A 15,713-nucleotide genomic window follows, 5' to 3' on the forward strand; every position below is an offset into this window, starting at 1 on the left:
AGGTCTCGTAGCTATGGACCTTTAAATTTATATATACATATACAGTGGCGTATTTAGGGGGATGGCTTCCGGGCTTAAGCCCCTCCCGAAATCTTACTTAGTATAGTAAAGTAAATGAAATATCTTGCAGAATTTTCACATTTCCAGGCAAAGCCCCCCCCTCGAAAGTTAGCAAAACCCTCCCGAAACAAAATCGTAAATACGCCACTATATATATATATATATATATATATATATATATATATATATATATTCGGAGCCTATAACTCCTAAATGACGGATTTCTGCACCTAGGTCGGTCTAAACTTTGTCTTATCTTAGTGTCAGGAATCATCTCACAAAAGTTGTCGGTGTTGTTTTGAAACATCCTATGCACAGTATTTTGATTAAACAAAACATGTTAGTCATCATTCACTTTAGTATCAGTTACATTGTAATAGGAGACGTGGTTAGCTTATAGCAGAAATTTTTAGATTTACATAAGTATTTGCTTTTCTCGATTTCCTCGAAAATTATACATAAGGAATAACACTCGCCTATAGTATTTTGTTAAGCTTAATGATACTTATTGCATATTCGGACATTTTTTTTTCCGTCATAAGCTAAAAAAAAAAATATTGTAGAATCCCTCTGAATTAATATGATTTCCCCTACTTATCAAATACTTAGTATACAAGAGTACCAGAATCTATCCATCTTACGAAAACTATCTTACATTAATAGACAACTTCTGTATCCCTACACTAGAACAAAGGTGAAATGTGGTAGATCTGATCTTTCTTCGTAAAATAGTACAAAATGAGTTTAATTGTACAGATCTGATGTCGACACTAAATTTTCGTGTCCCGACACTTAAAACTCGTGTTGACAACTCTGGCCTGTTCTATTGCAAAAAGGCAAGGACCAACATATTATTGAAGTCACCAATCTGGAGAATATGCTCTTCTTATAACAAATTATGTATCGAACACAACGAAATTGATATATGTAATATGAGCTATAATATGTTCAAGAAAATTATTGTAAGTTTATTTTGTAATGCACCAACACTATAATTGGGCTTTGCCTGTCGTGTTGTTGGTCACAAATAAATAAATAAATAATATTCCTGATGTGCTACATTTGCGGGCTGTGTTGTAAGTGCTACGCATCTCTGTTACGGTTGTTTCTATACCGACGCCAGAGAATGAATTTAAAATAGTGCCTCGTGATCGATAAAACTTTATTGGAGCAATAAATATATATTCTCCAAATAAATAAGTGTGTATTATATGGATACAAATAATATAAAGCCTGAATGTTGCTGTATTTGCTGGCCAGGAGTCTTTCCATTCAAAAATTTCACGTATCTTTATGAATCATTTCGTGGATCGTTGGTATAAACTTGGATGAGTCGCCAACAACACTCATATCCGAAGACCATTCGAGTCGGATCTAAACGGAGAGAAGCTATAATGCTAAAGTTTTTGCTAGAGACAAGAAGAAAATTCTCTGATGATCGGGTACTAAATAAATATAATGTTGTTTTGTTAGTTTACAGATAGATAATTTTAGTTAGTTAGATAGATAGCTTTATTAGAATATAATTCTGCAGTATCATTATCATTTAACGAAAAAAAAATATATCCAAAGTTGATATATACACGAATTAATAGATCATATTGAGCTTAACAAAGGATACGCGTGAGTATAAAAGCACGTGCATAGCTTTCGATTTTTTTTTTTCAGTTTAACTTTTCACGTTTATGCCCTGAAGGCTAAGGGAAACGAATAAATTAAAGAGAATGACGATGTTACAATTGGTAGGAAACACACTGAGAAAAATTCCGTTCTCCGGACAGCGCTATATCGTACAAATATACGGAATCCTCTTACTTATTACAGAAATCAGTATGAAGAATACGTTATCCATATGCTACATACACACTGCCCTTAGATGTTACATCATGCCGTTGCAGGGTGTCTGACATCTAACAGTTTTCCGTATATCACATGCATATACTTATGTTACCTTCGTCAGCTATATGTTATATACGTCCATTTGTATGTAAGATCCTGGCCGCCTATATTGTTTCATACGGAAAGTACGTATAGATGGAACACTTATACGGAAAGTATTATAAAACATGCGTTTTCAGTTATACGTCTGCTTTACGTTAAGTCCGAAAACTACAGGAATTACGCATGTAACCTACCTTTTTAAGTACGCCACCTATAATTTTTTGTCAGTGCAGGAGGAAACAGGAATACCTGAGAAAACCCCACGGATACGATGTTTTCCACTACAAACTTTCTTGTCTGAGTATCGAGCTAGAGCCCCCACGTACCAGAGGTAAATGCTCTACCACTGAGCTGCATAGTTTTCCAGAAAATTGAAAAAAAAAATTATTAAACTCATATTGTACGAGAATGATGGCACTTATTGAGATGAAACTGATTCTGACTTTTAGTGTAGTTTTTGTGAATACCGAATAAAACCTCGTGGCATTAGAAAGCATGTCGTCCAATAATAATAATAATAATAATAATAATAATAATAATAATAATAATAATAATAATAATAATAATAATAATAATAATAATAATAATAATAATAATTCGTTGTCAATAATAATTGAAACGACTGGAAGCTTTAGAAATGTCGGTGTGGAGAAGAGTGGAGCGAATTAGCTTGGTCGAGCGGAAAACGGTGTTAGAAATGGTGGAGCAGAAACAATTTTAGATATTATTAAGAAGAGAAGGATACACTAGTTGGGACATTGTCTTAGAAGAAACTGTATCATGAGGGATATGCGAGGAGGTATGGTGGCAGGAAAGAGAGGGAAGGTGCGAAGAAGGCTAGATTGATGGACGATATCAAAACAGAGAAATCGTACATGAAAACTAAGAGGTTAGCGGAAGATCATGGAGCATGGAAGCTTCTCAGTTGCGGCAAGTGACCTGCCAGTAATCGCAGAATAAGTTTTGATGATGTTGTAGCTCCAAGATCATTGCTTAACAGAAGTTGTCGTCAATGCATGTTCCAAATGACATTTTTTCGACTTAGTGTAACTATTCCATTTTCAGAACACTATTAATCTTTTACTGAAACATTTTTATCAAGGAACATTACTCCAATTGGTTCCACAAACAATTCAGGATTTAGATTTCTGGGCTTTCGGCATCTATGGATGTTTAGCCCGTCGCGTATGAGGGATGACGTCTCGCGGCGAGCACACTATCCGGAGAATGGGAAGGAAGAAAGGGTTGGGGGAAGGAAGGAAGTGGCCTGGGACCTATAAGTTAGGTACCACCCCGGCATTTGTCTGGTGTGGAGAGGAAAATCTCATTGAGGATGGCTGGCCAGAAAAAAATTATTTTTACACTTTTTCGGCCGAGTGCCCCCGCCGGGAATCGAACCACAAACAATTCGTTTTGTTCTAGAAAACCCATTGCAGCCACTAATTTGCTCTTTTTTCTATCGAACAATCGATTATATCTTTCATTCTTGATCTCATATTTTTCTTCAAAATGCAGTAATTAAATGTTTTTTCCTGATATAATGAAAAAAGAGAGGTGAAACATAGTTATTTCTTCATTAAAGTTGAAATGTTCATGAAAGCTCAGATTTAAAAAAAAAAAAAAAAAAAAAACGTTAAAACTTGCCCAGCAAACAAAAACTTGACTACCCTACTTATGAGTTGTATATAGATATTCTGCTGTCTTTGTCATATGTTTTGCAGTTATGTATCTAATCTCATTTGTGCTTTTTTGTGTTCCAGACGTGTTTAAGGCATCCTGACTGCCCGTCAGCTCGAGAGAACCGCGACACCGTCTTCTGTCAGATGCGAAGAGCAATGGACCTTATTCATTACGTGGTTAAGGATGGAGTTCTGGATTCGGCAGCTCAGTTGGCCGAAGTTCAAAGCCCAGATAGTGCGGGAGCTAGCATTCAGTCGCGACCAGCTGAGGTAAGAAGAAATTGCTATAAACATGGAAAGAAGTTCGGATATTTTTTATTGGTGGATTGTCTAAGTCAGTGGCGTCTCTTGAGGGAAGTTTCATGTTTGTAAGATTTATAATCAGTATTGATCGGGAATTCGATTAAGTTTTCCTCTTTATAAACAAGTTACCTGTTTTCATATTTTTTCCTGGTACAAACAGCGTGTTGCAAACAGTCATATTATGCCTCTTTGATATTTTCTATCATTGCTGTTGTTCCTTTAAAGTTGTATTTATTAAAAACATTTTATTGGTTGTCGTTTGCGCAATATGTAGGCTACATTTCCTGATAATTTTGTGTTCGTATAATACCAATTTGTTATAATTTCATTTGTATTTGTTTACGTCACATAGGTCCGTAGGTTCTTCAAGTATTCTCGTTTAAAATAAATAATTACATTGCAAGTCTTCAAAATTCAGAAATCTTACAAACATGAATCATCGACAACAATCGCTAGAAAACGAATGACTTTTTTGACTGACTAGCTAAATAATTGCCATAGAAAATAAATAAATAAATAAATATACAATAAATTAATAAATATAAAATAAAACAAAAGACCATTGATTTACACAACAATCATATTTCGTTTTCCTTTTTGAAGTGAATTTTCATTTGATTTCTCGTCTCATCTACTATTTATTACAAGGTACGTCTTCGGTATTACCTGAATGCAAAGTTGGAGTTGTTTCGTTGTGCGGTGATTCATGTCAGTAAACGAGATTTTGAAGGGCAGGTATAGGAAGTAAATAATTACATGACAAGTCTTCAAAATTCAAAAAGATTGCTGGATGCTTATCCCAACACTATTAACGAACTGACAAATCGCAACTCTTAAAAATGTAATAAATTTAGAAAACATGAACCATGGCAACAATTGCAAAGTGCCAGTTGGAACCTTAAAACATGCGATGAAAATTAGGAGTGTTGCAAATTTGAAAGATCGAATGATGGACGTTTGGTGCACATTGGGAGCAGTACTAAATTGATACTGGTTAACTATAGAACAAAAATAAGCATACCATTGGGTTTTGGGGAAAATTTGCTCTTAAAATGAAGTGTCACATGCTATGGTTTTCATTTTTCAAAACTTCACCTTAATTCAAAATGGCGGATTTCAAGATGGCTGCCGTCAAGGATATCTTTACCGTATCACCTCCCTTTAGGCATAATATATATTACCGAAGCTTTTATCCACTTATTATCATTAATACGCGGGTTAGAAGCGGAGGTAAGGGACTTACGCATGTAGTAAGTATAAACAATTAATATGCCTGTAACTTTTCCCCAAATGGGCGTATCTTAAAATTAACTTCACCATTGTCTTCCTGATTAAATTCTAGCCGAAAATTATGTATCGTATTGCTCTATTCCCATTTAAAAAACTTGACCTTAATTCAAGATGGCGGATTTAAAGATGGCTGCCGTCAAGGTCATTCCTACCATACGACTTCCCCCTAGGCCTTATATGTATCTACATCTTTGTTCTTTCATTAACACTCCGTTTACAAAGGGAAGTAAGTGACTTCTGCACATCACAACTCTTAACAATTATTAAAATATATATATATACTAGCAGCGTTCACCCCGCTTCGCTGCGGTCACCCCGGAACGCAATAAACGTTGTTACTTAGATAATTTTTTCTTTTTCGCTTTCAAAGCGCCTGTCATTTATGTTAACCCGCCGAGTCACATGGTCATGCGGGTTGCATATAAATACGTTTATTTTTACCTATGATGAACTAATAACAAAGGATTTGTACGTATGGACACTTGAATGGTCAATTATCTCAAGACACTGGTAATTAAAAATTAAAGTGATATGATAAAAACCATCTAGGGTCCAAATCCTAATAACCCCCCAAAAATTAAAGAAATTGGTTCAGCCGTATTAGCGTGATGAGTTCACAAAGGATTTGTGCGTTCTCTTTTATATATATATATATATATATATATAGAAAACATGCACCATGGCAAAAATTTCTATCATCACAAATAATGAATACATATCCTCTATCAGCAAGAAAAATTTCATTGAAATCGGAGCCGGACAATTGGGTGATGTCCCTTGTAAGCTAAAAAAAAAAAAAAAAAAAAAAAAAAATTGCCAAAGATGCTCACGAAATGTCAAAATTAGTGTATGCCGTTGAAGCGGTTGCATTGAAAATTGTTTACAAGTAATATAAGTGATTCAACAGGAGCAAGGAGTCGGTTGGAAACTAGCAACGATCGAAACGTCCTTCAATGTCAAGAACAGATGAAAACGCGCAAAAAGTGGCTCAAATGATCGAAGAACCAAACATCTCGTATGGGCTTGTGAAAAGCATTTTAACCGCCGATTAAATGGGTAAGTGACTTCCTTCTTCAGCACGAAAATGCGCCGTGCCACACCTATCTTTTGATCCTCGAATTTTAGGCCGAAAATATATTCCTATCTATTCCACATTCGCTGTGCTCTCCAAATCGCCGTGTGACTTCTGGTTCTTCCTAATAATTAAAACCGTGCTTAAAGGAAAACGTTTTGACACCTTTTCTGACATTGAGAGAACCACGATAGAGCAGCTAAACACCCTTCCTAAAGAAGCCTTCCAGAAGTGCTTCCAGTCATAAATTCAACATTGGGATAAGTGCATTAGTAGCCATGGACAGTACTTTGAAGGAGATTAAATCAAATTCCATGTAAGCATATTAGTTTGTTCCTAATAAAATTAGTCACCGCATATTTTGATCACACCTCGTAATCACACCTAAAACTGCAAATGCATATGGTTTATCTATAGATTTTTATAAATATATAGATTCTTTTCTTTTGTAGGGGTAACATAGTTCTGTCTGGCATAAGTCCATTAATCATAAAATAACATAAGGCAGAAAAACATACAGGGTGACAAGTAATGAACTATATGAAATAAAACGGAAATTAGTGACACACTACGTAGTACACAAACTGTATTGCACATGAGCTTCCTTGTGGCTAAGCGGTTAGCGTACGCTAAACTTGGCGTGGGAGACCCGGGTTCGATTCCCGGCGGGAGCTCATGTGGTTCGGATTCCACGTTAATCAGTAGGTCCACGTCTCATATAGCCTCGCTGCTGAAAGGGACGCTAAACTAAAATCAACTAATTGTATTGCACATGTAAACGGCTCTACAGACATTCGGAATTAGGTTATGACATGTTCGATATGTCTGCCATCTCTGGCGATGATGTGGTACAGGCGAACAGCAAAATTCTGCATGACCCACTGAAGCGTCGGAACATCAATGCTGTCGATGACCTCCTGAATGGCTGTTTTCAGCTCGGCAATGATTTTGGGGTTATTGCTGTACACCTTGTCCTTAACATAGCCCCATAAAAATGGATCACGTGGGTTTAGATCCGGGGAATATGGCGGTCACCAAAATACTCCTGCAGGACGTCAAATACACTCATGGTCCGATGGAATCGAGCTCCGTCTTGCATGAACTATCTTGTCAAAATCAGGATCACTTTGGATAATGGGTATGAAATCATTTTCCAAAACCGTCACGTATCGTGCAGTAGTCACCGTGCCGTCAAGGAATATCGCACCGATTATTTCATGGCTGGACATTGCACACCACACCGTCACCCGTTCAGGATAGAGAGACTTCTCCATTGGGAAATGCGGATTCTCAGTCCCCCAAATGCGCCAATTTTGCTTATAAATCTTAATTTTCACTTGCAAATGGCCGACATCAACACGTTGCGTGCGCATGCGCACACGAATTCCCATCATACCCTGCGCTCAGCCACGCAGTTTTGACATCCTCACGCGAACCGTTCAGAAATTATGGCGGTTTTATTTCATACTAGCAGCGTTCACCCCGCTTCGCTGCGGTCACCCCGGAACGCAATAAACTTTGTTACTTAGATAATTTTTACTTTTTCGCTTTCAAGTGATATGATAAAAACCATAGAAGATTGCAGTAAATGTTAACATTATATCGCCTGTCATTTATGTTAACCCGCCCCGCTTCGCTGCGGTGTTACTTAGATAATTTTTACTTTTTCGCTTTCAAGTGATATGATAAAAACCATAGTAGATTGCAGTAAATGTTAACATTATATCGCCTGTCATTTATGTTAACCCGCCGAGTGACACGGTCATGCGGGTTGCATATAAATACGTTTATTTTTACCTATGATGAACTAACAAAGGATTTGTACGTTATGGACACTTGAATGGTCAATTATCTCAAGACACTGGTAATTAAAAATTAAAGTGATATGATAAAAACCATCTAGGGTCCAAATCCTAATAACCCCCCAAAAATGAAAGAAATTGGTTCAGCCGTATTAGCGTGATGAGGAAACAAAGGATTTGTGCGTTCTCTTTTATATATAAGATAGTTCAGTAATTGTCACCCTGTACGTAATGATTAACCGTTTTTTGGAAATACTTTCTGAAAATCATTAATTAAGAGAACAGTATCGCAGAATAGTAGAAGAAATGGCATCAAGTTTTGACACACACACACACACACACACACACACACATATATATATATATATATATATATATATATATATATATATATATATATATATATATATACAGTGACTAGCAGAATTATTCGGACACTATAGTGTTTGAACAAAAGATGGGATTTATTTCGAAGAAAAAGCAAATGCAAATAATATGCTATCATTTTCTCTGACATCCAACAAACATAAACAATTTTACACTTCGAAAATAAAATAACTTAACAAACAATGTAAAGTACGGAGATCAAAACAAACACAATACGAATTCGGGTGTTGCAAAATTATTCGGACACCTGACCAGATATGACACTTATCGAGTAAAAATATAAAACTCAATATCTAGTAGGCAGTCCTTTCTGCTTAAGAACTGCGTGTAGTCTATTTGGCATACCATTCACAAGTTTGCGAGTGTATGTAACAATAATCTTGGCCCATTCTTGACGAAGCACATCCTTCAGATGCGCCTTCGAGGTTATGCATATTTTTCGAACTTGTTTCTCTAGTTTATCACACATTTCGAACTTGCTTGTCTAGTGTATAACACATTTCTAACTTGTTTCTCTAGTTTATCCCACAAATTGTCAATGGGGTTCATATCTGGAGACTGGAGAGGGGGATGGAATGTCTTTGGGCAATTGTATAGTAACCACAGATTTACAATATGAGCTGTGTTTCGGGTAGAATTTGAATGTATCTAATATCCACATTTTTCTGCCTTCTTCTTTAAATTATCTTTGAGAATTTGCAGGTAGAAGTGTTGTTCAATGAACACCAACTCATCTACTCCAGACGCTGACATGCAGCCCTATACCATTACGCTCCCTCCTTTGTATTTTACTGACGGCTGAAAATGTTGTTCCTCCAGCTCGGTATTGTTTCTTCTCCACCCCATTACCTTCCCATCAGAACAGAAGATATTGAACTTACTTTCATCAGAAAAAATCACGTAGTTCCACCAGTTGGCACCCATATACTGGTATTATTTCGCAAAATTAGTTTTTCTTCTTTTTTGTTTTGTTGATATGAGGCTTTCTGCATGCTACGCGGCCATGAAAACTAGTTCTTCTCAGGACTCTTCTAATTGTATCGGGACTCACGTCGATCTCCATTTATTCTCCAACCTCGGCAGCGACGTTTGAAGCTGATTGATTCGTTTTTGCTGATCCTTTCATTGATCCTTGATTCGTTGATCCTTTTTTTTTTCGGACTATTGCGGATTCCCGTCTCTCCGTAAATGTCTTTGGACGTCCCGTTTTAGGGAGGAAATCAACTCTATCCTCAACCTTGTATCCCTTGATAATATCACATACTGTACTTTTTTCATTTGCGACATTTCTGCAATTTTTCTGCAGCTTTTATCTTTTTCATAATGAAAAATTGCTAATTGCCGCTTTTCAAATGTCGTGTTCTTTCCTCTTTGACTCATTCTTCGTGTTGACAACGAATTGTTGTACCTAACTGCCACGATAACGACTACAGTACTTAACACAGCCCTCAGCACTAGCGCCACGTCTCTTAGTGCTGACATTATTTCACAAATGTCGTAGTGTCCGAATAATTTTGCTGGGGAAAATTTGGGTATGATTTTCATTGCGATTAATTATATCCATTCTGTTGACAGCAACTACACGCTTGATTGTGTTTTTTAGGTATCCGTATATAGCTTCTTTTTCTTATGTATTGTTGTGTACAAAATATATTTTCATTTCGGAGCCATAGCAAGTTATATGTATTTCATTGGATCTGTCCGAATAATTCTGCTAGTCACTGTATATATATATATATATATATATATATATATATATATATATATATATATATATATATATATATATATATATATATAATATAGTGTGTGTGTGTGTGTGTGTGTGTGTGTGTGTGTGTGTGATTATCAAACTATTACGCAGAAATAACGGAGTTCAGATTTCATGCTCTGATCACTCACAAAAATAACCATACCATTGGGTTTTTGGGAAAATTTGCTATTAAAATCTGCTCTGATCAAGTAATATAAGTGATTCAACCATTTGGTTGAACGTACACTATCTAATCAGCCAGTTGATCGTTTTAGAATTCACGAAAAACTGTCACCAGTCATGTGATTCAACTTGATAGTGTGCGATTGCCTATCAGCACCATTAGACTGGTGGTGACTGGTGAGGTCCTGTGATTTATCTCTCTTGTAGAAGAGTACGGTTCGAACATACTATGTGCGCACGCAGCATCTACAACAGATGCAAAGTGGTTCACATCTCACAATAATAAGAGGGCCTCTTTCATAACATAGTGTTGCATAAAAACATAAATATATTAGATCGGAGATTTCTATTTCTAAATTCATGTAACGTACCAGAAACCTCACGGTGATGGTAAAAACTAGGGATGAACACGAGCGTGTTCGAGCGAGTTTTCATTGAAACTCGACTCGCTCGAAACAGGCATCTTTGAGCTCGACTCGAGAACTCGGCTCGAAAAATTTCCTCGAACTCAACTCAATTCAGGTCGAGTTTCGAGTCGAGTGGAGCCAAAAACGAGTCATCCAAACCGAGCTGAATCCTGTGTGTAGTTTCAGATACTCTCTTCAAATACCCTACATAGACACTATAATTATCAACCATACCACTACTACTACTACTACTACTACTACTACTACGTTTATTATTATTATTATTATTATTATTATTATTATTATTATTATTATTATTATTATTATTATTATTATTATTATTATTATTATTATTATTATAACGCCGTGTGTTACCACGAAAGATAGGCGGTTTGTATCTGAATACTAAAAACTAGTTGTCTGCCAATCTAGGTCGTCGAGAAGTCTTCAAGAGGCAAGGACATAATTTACGAGGTTCTGGGTTTGAGTTTCAGGGAAGCAAGCATTTGGGCTCGAGCCAAAAATTGTTAAAAGTTATAGGGCGCCGGCCAAAACTTCTCGACCCGGGTTTAGATTTTTCAACGGCTTGAGCGGCTCGGCTCACAGTTCATTCACTATCAAGCCGAATCGAGAAATGAGCCGACTCAACAGCTCACCCAACCGACCTGGCTCACCCGAACCGAACCGAACCGAGCTGATGACTTATCCCAACTGAGCCGGTTCGAGCCATTGGCTCAGTTGAGTCGAGTCGAACCGAGCCGATGGACTCGTTTCAACGGAGCTGGCTCGAGGCGATGGCTCATACCAAACGAGCCGGCTCAACCTATCGGCTCAATTGAGCCGAACGGATGACTCATCCCAACCGAGCCAGTTCGAGCTGTTCGCTCAGTTGAACCGAGCAAAGCCGCTTGACATCACTATGCGGTTGGGCTTCTGCTTGCGCTCAAATATTCGACCATGCAGGTCTCAGCCTTGATGGTAAGAACTACAATATATACCTTGATAGTAAGAAATGTACAGTTGGTGCTCACGACATTGTCGTTTGAGGCTGTCTCGTTATAAAAATCCATTGTCTCGTTATCGAGACGAGACGAGATGCGAGTAGTGTCCCCTGTCGTGAGCAAAACTAAAAGTACTCCACATTACTGCTTACATTTCTCATGACTTTCGCTTTCCAGTCTAATTAGGCCATGATTTCGAAACGAGTTAAATTTATTTATCGAACTGACTCGACTTGAAATTCGACCTCAAAAACAGTGACTCGGCTCGGAACTCGACTCGAGAAAATTACCTTTGACTCGACTCGAAACGCGAGTCGAATTCGAGTTTTAACTCGACTCGTGCCCATTCCTAGTAAAAACTTAGAATTCTGTGTTCTCATGTGTAAACGATCTTGGGATCACGCTTACGAAAGGTTTGGTGTTTGAAGCTCAACGTCCTTTCAGCACCGAGACTATATGAGACGTGGATCTAAACATTAACATAGGATTTCAACTACGTGAGATTCCATTGGGAATCAAAACCTACACTATTCAAATAGACACGACAGATCTCACGCTCACCAAAGGAATGCACTGTGAAACAGCAATTCTTCTTCTTCTTCTTCTTCTTCTTATTATTATTATTATTATTATTATTATTATTATTATTATTATTATTATTATTATTATTATTATTATTATTATTTTATTGATTTGTATTTTTGCCGTTAGGCTGTTCATGGCACAGAAATAAACATTATTAAATAAACAGTGAATTGTCACACCATGCTAGGTCGGGAGATCATAGTGGCCATTGTGGAGGTGTAATAACTGTGCAACTCCTCTTGCAAACACTTCTCTCTGTATTCTCGTATTCAAATTCTTTCAAAAAAAAAAATGTTTCAGGAAGGCGCACTTAGTATACGGAGAAGCACATATACTATTATTTTCACACGGTAGTATTCTATTTATTATCATATTATAGACGTATTATTTTGGACTCGTCCGGGGAGTACTTTCAGAGCTCCGGGAGGGGACATTTCCCCCCCAAAAAAAACTTCTGGAAGAGCAAAATGTGCTATAGCTCGTATTTTGTTTGTTTGTTTGTTTGTTGAATAAGACTGTACAAAGAAGACGGAAATGTTCCAGTATGATAGTAAAATATCACGTAGCACCGTCTGTGATTTACTGAAAATTCGAACAAAAATGGATCAAGTAAAATGCATCGGAGATATTGCAGCCTTTGTTACCACATCCGGTAGGTCATTCGTTCATTATTCCTGAAATAAATGATGTGGAATCAGGAGTAAAAGGGATCTTGATTCACTCTGCGGTGTTTTCAGTACACTTGTTCCCAAATTAACTGAGAGAAACTGAAGATAAAATGATGCGGGATGAAATCGATCTGCAGTTTACGCGTGGCTGTAGTACTAGCAGTAGGAACAGAAGAATGTAGTTTTAAACTGTGTCTTCCTCTGACTGCTGCTTTCTCTGTTTGAAAGTCTCCAACAAGTAGCTTCTGGAGTCTGTTTATCTTCTCTTTTTCTCTTTCTCTCTTGAGTTCCGTTTAAACTGTCTCTCACTGATCGCAAATTACCACGTCAGCCTGTTTTTGACAGGAGAACACATTAGGCGAGCAAGCATTGAAAGACGCATGCGCTAAACTTTGTGCATTGTCTTCCTCCAACACAATTTTGTTTTATTTCTTTTTCTTTTATCACCGTCAACGTTGTTTGTGCTTTCACACATACATAAACACACACACACACAAACACAAATCATTTACAAATGTGGAACTTATAGTTTTATTACAAAAATTTTAACCATTTCTTTTCAAAACTTCTATTGTTATTACAAAACTCCTAGCTTTATTACGAAATTTTTTCTTCTTTGTACTTTCTTTATCTAACTAAACTTTCTCTTTGAAACAAGAGGTGGCTCAGTTGTAGAGCTCTCAGCTTTAGTTCCTTTGGTTCCTGTTTCGATTCCATAAAGTGTCGGATCTAGCCTAGAGCCAAGAACCTAAACCCCCGTAGTTTTTTGGGTAACAAAAATAAGTTAAGCTTATAGTTAACTCATGATATTCCTATCATAGTCTGGGTTCTGGCTGGCCCCCAGGTTTTTAACTTCTAGATTCCAGGTATTGTGAGTTTGTGGTGGACAACACCGTGTCTGTGGGATTTATCGGCGTTCTCCCGTTTTCTCCAACATTCTCATTAATCGTCCGTTTTCTTCAGCCTACAGGGCATTATCATAGGGCGTAAAACCAGTGGCGGCTCCAGAGTTCTACAAGAGGAAATGCGGTGCAATGGCGGTGAAATCTGTTTTGCATCCTCTCCTCCCGTAAATTCAGTCCTTGACTATGGGGCTTGCGTAGAATTTTCACTTTTTCAAATGCTGATGTGAGCAATGGTGTACGATGGGGGTTCGGAGTTCAACTTCCCTTCGAGCAAAATGTTTTTTGAAAATTAAACTTTACTATATTGAATTGAATTGAATTTCTCTTTATTTCAGCGGGCGAGGTTCAGCCGGAGGCTGCTCTGCCACCTAACCCTTGTGATCATTACAAAGAAAAGAAAGAAAAAAATAAAGACACAAATAAGATACAAGATACAAATAACAACATAACATGATACATTCAATAATACTAATGATAAATAAAACACTCAGTAAATGTAAATGAAAAAAAAACAATTATATTCATACTGCTAGTCCAATTTCATACCAATTTCAGTCCAATTTCAAACTGTAGTAAACCTGTCATGTGTGCCAATGCTTTGTCTCTGATCTCTAAATAATAATGTTTGGAGTGATGATTTAAATAAATTATACGGTTTGTCAGTGATTGACTTTGGTAGGGAGTTCCAGATTCTTACTGCCGAGATTGAAAATGCCTTCTCTGTTATTTTTAAAGAATGCCGGGGCATATTCAGCTTATTACTTCCTCGGGTATTGTAACGATGAATTTCTGATCTACATGTTAATTTATGATGCAAGTAAGGTGGTGCTTTATGTGAATTTATTTTGTATAGTAAACAACAGTATCGGAGATATCGTCTTCGGGACATGGTTAGGATATTGTTTTCATTAAGTACCGGCAGAATATGCTGAGACTTCCTGTAATTGAGAGAGAAGCGTATAGAGTAATTCTGTATTTTCTGAATTGCTCTAGTATTTTGAGTGGAGAGAGAGCTACCATATATTGAATCGCAGTAATCGAACAGAGGCAAAATCAGAGTGTTAACAAGATATAGTCTTGTTTCTTGCGATAAATAGCCTTTCAATTTATAAAGCTGTCGTAAGATGCGCTTAGCTTTAATACACTGTTCAGAAATGTGTTTATTCCAGCTAAGCCCTTGGTCTATTATTAAGCCTAGATCTTTTACAAAGGGAGAAAATGGAATACTGGAATTCACTACAGTTACTTTTAGGTCATCAGGGTTGATTTTGCTCAACTGATGTGATGTTCCCAATACAGTGAAAACACATTTTAATGGATTAAGTAAAAGACCATTCTTAAGGCACCAGTTGTTAACAGCTGAAAGATCCGTATTAAGTAACTCTATTGTGTCCATAATATTTTCAGGAGTACTACTGATGAAGATCTGGGTATCATCCGCATAGAAGTGAACTGATGAATGTTTTATGACTGTAGAAAGATCTGCTGAAAAGAGTGAAAATAATAGGGGACCTAATATTAAACCTTGCGGAACTCCTGCCTTTATCAGGGATGGGGTAGATATCTGAATCTTTTCTCCTCTTAGTATTACTTGTTGCTGTCTACAAGAGCTGTGGAACCATTTAATAACTGATTCCGAGAAGTTGTAATATTTCATTTTGGCCAGTAGGAGTTCAT

At 37.0% G+C, this 15,713-nt stretch overlaps 1 protein-coding gene across 3 annotated transcripts in view; it reads left to right on the top strand.

Moving 5' to 3' along the window:
- Positions 1 to 15,713, top strand: part of alpha-Catr (alpha-catenin related) — a 791,894-nt gene that overhangs the window by 689,111 nt on the left and 87,070 nt on the right. For all 3 annotated transcript variants that reach the window (XM_081755693.1, XM_081755675.1, XM_081755683.1), the window contains one exon: positions 3,762 to 3,950. In XM_081755693.1, the coding sequence (XP_081611819.1) occupies positions 3,762 to 3,950 (189 nt within the window). The remainder of the gene's footprint in view (positions 1 to 3,761; positions 3,951 to 15,713) is intronic.

Source organism: Thermobia domestica, chromosome 1 (assembly GCF_964235325.1).
Source record: "Thermobia domestica chromosome 1, izTheDome1.hap1.1, whole genome shotgun sequence".
Lineage (NCBI taxonomy): Eukaryota > Metazoa > Arthropoda > Insecta > Zygentoma > Lepismatidae > Thermobia > Thermobia domestica.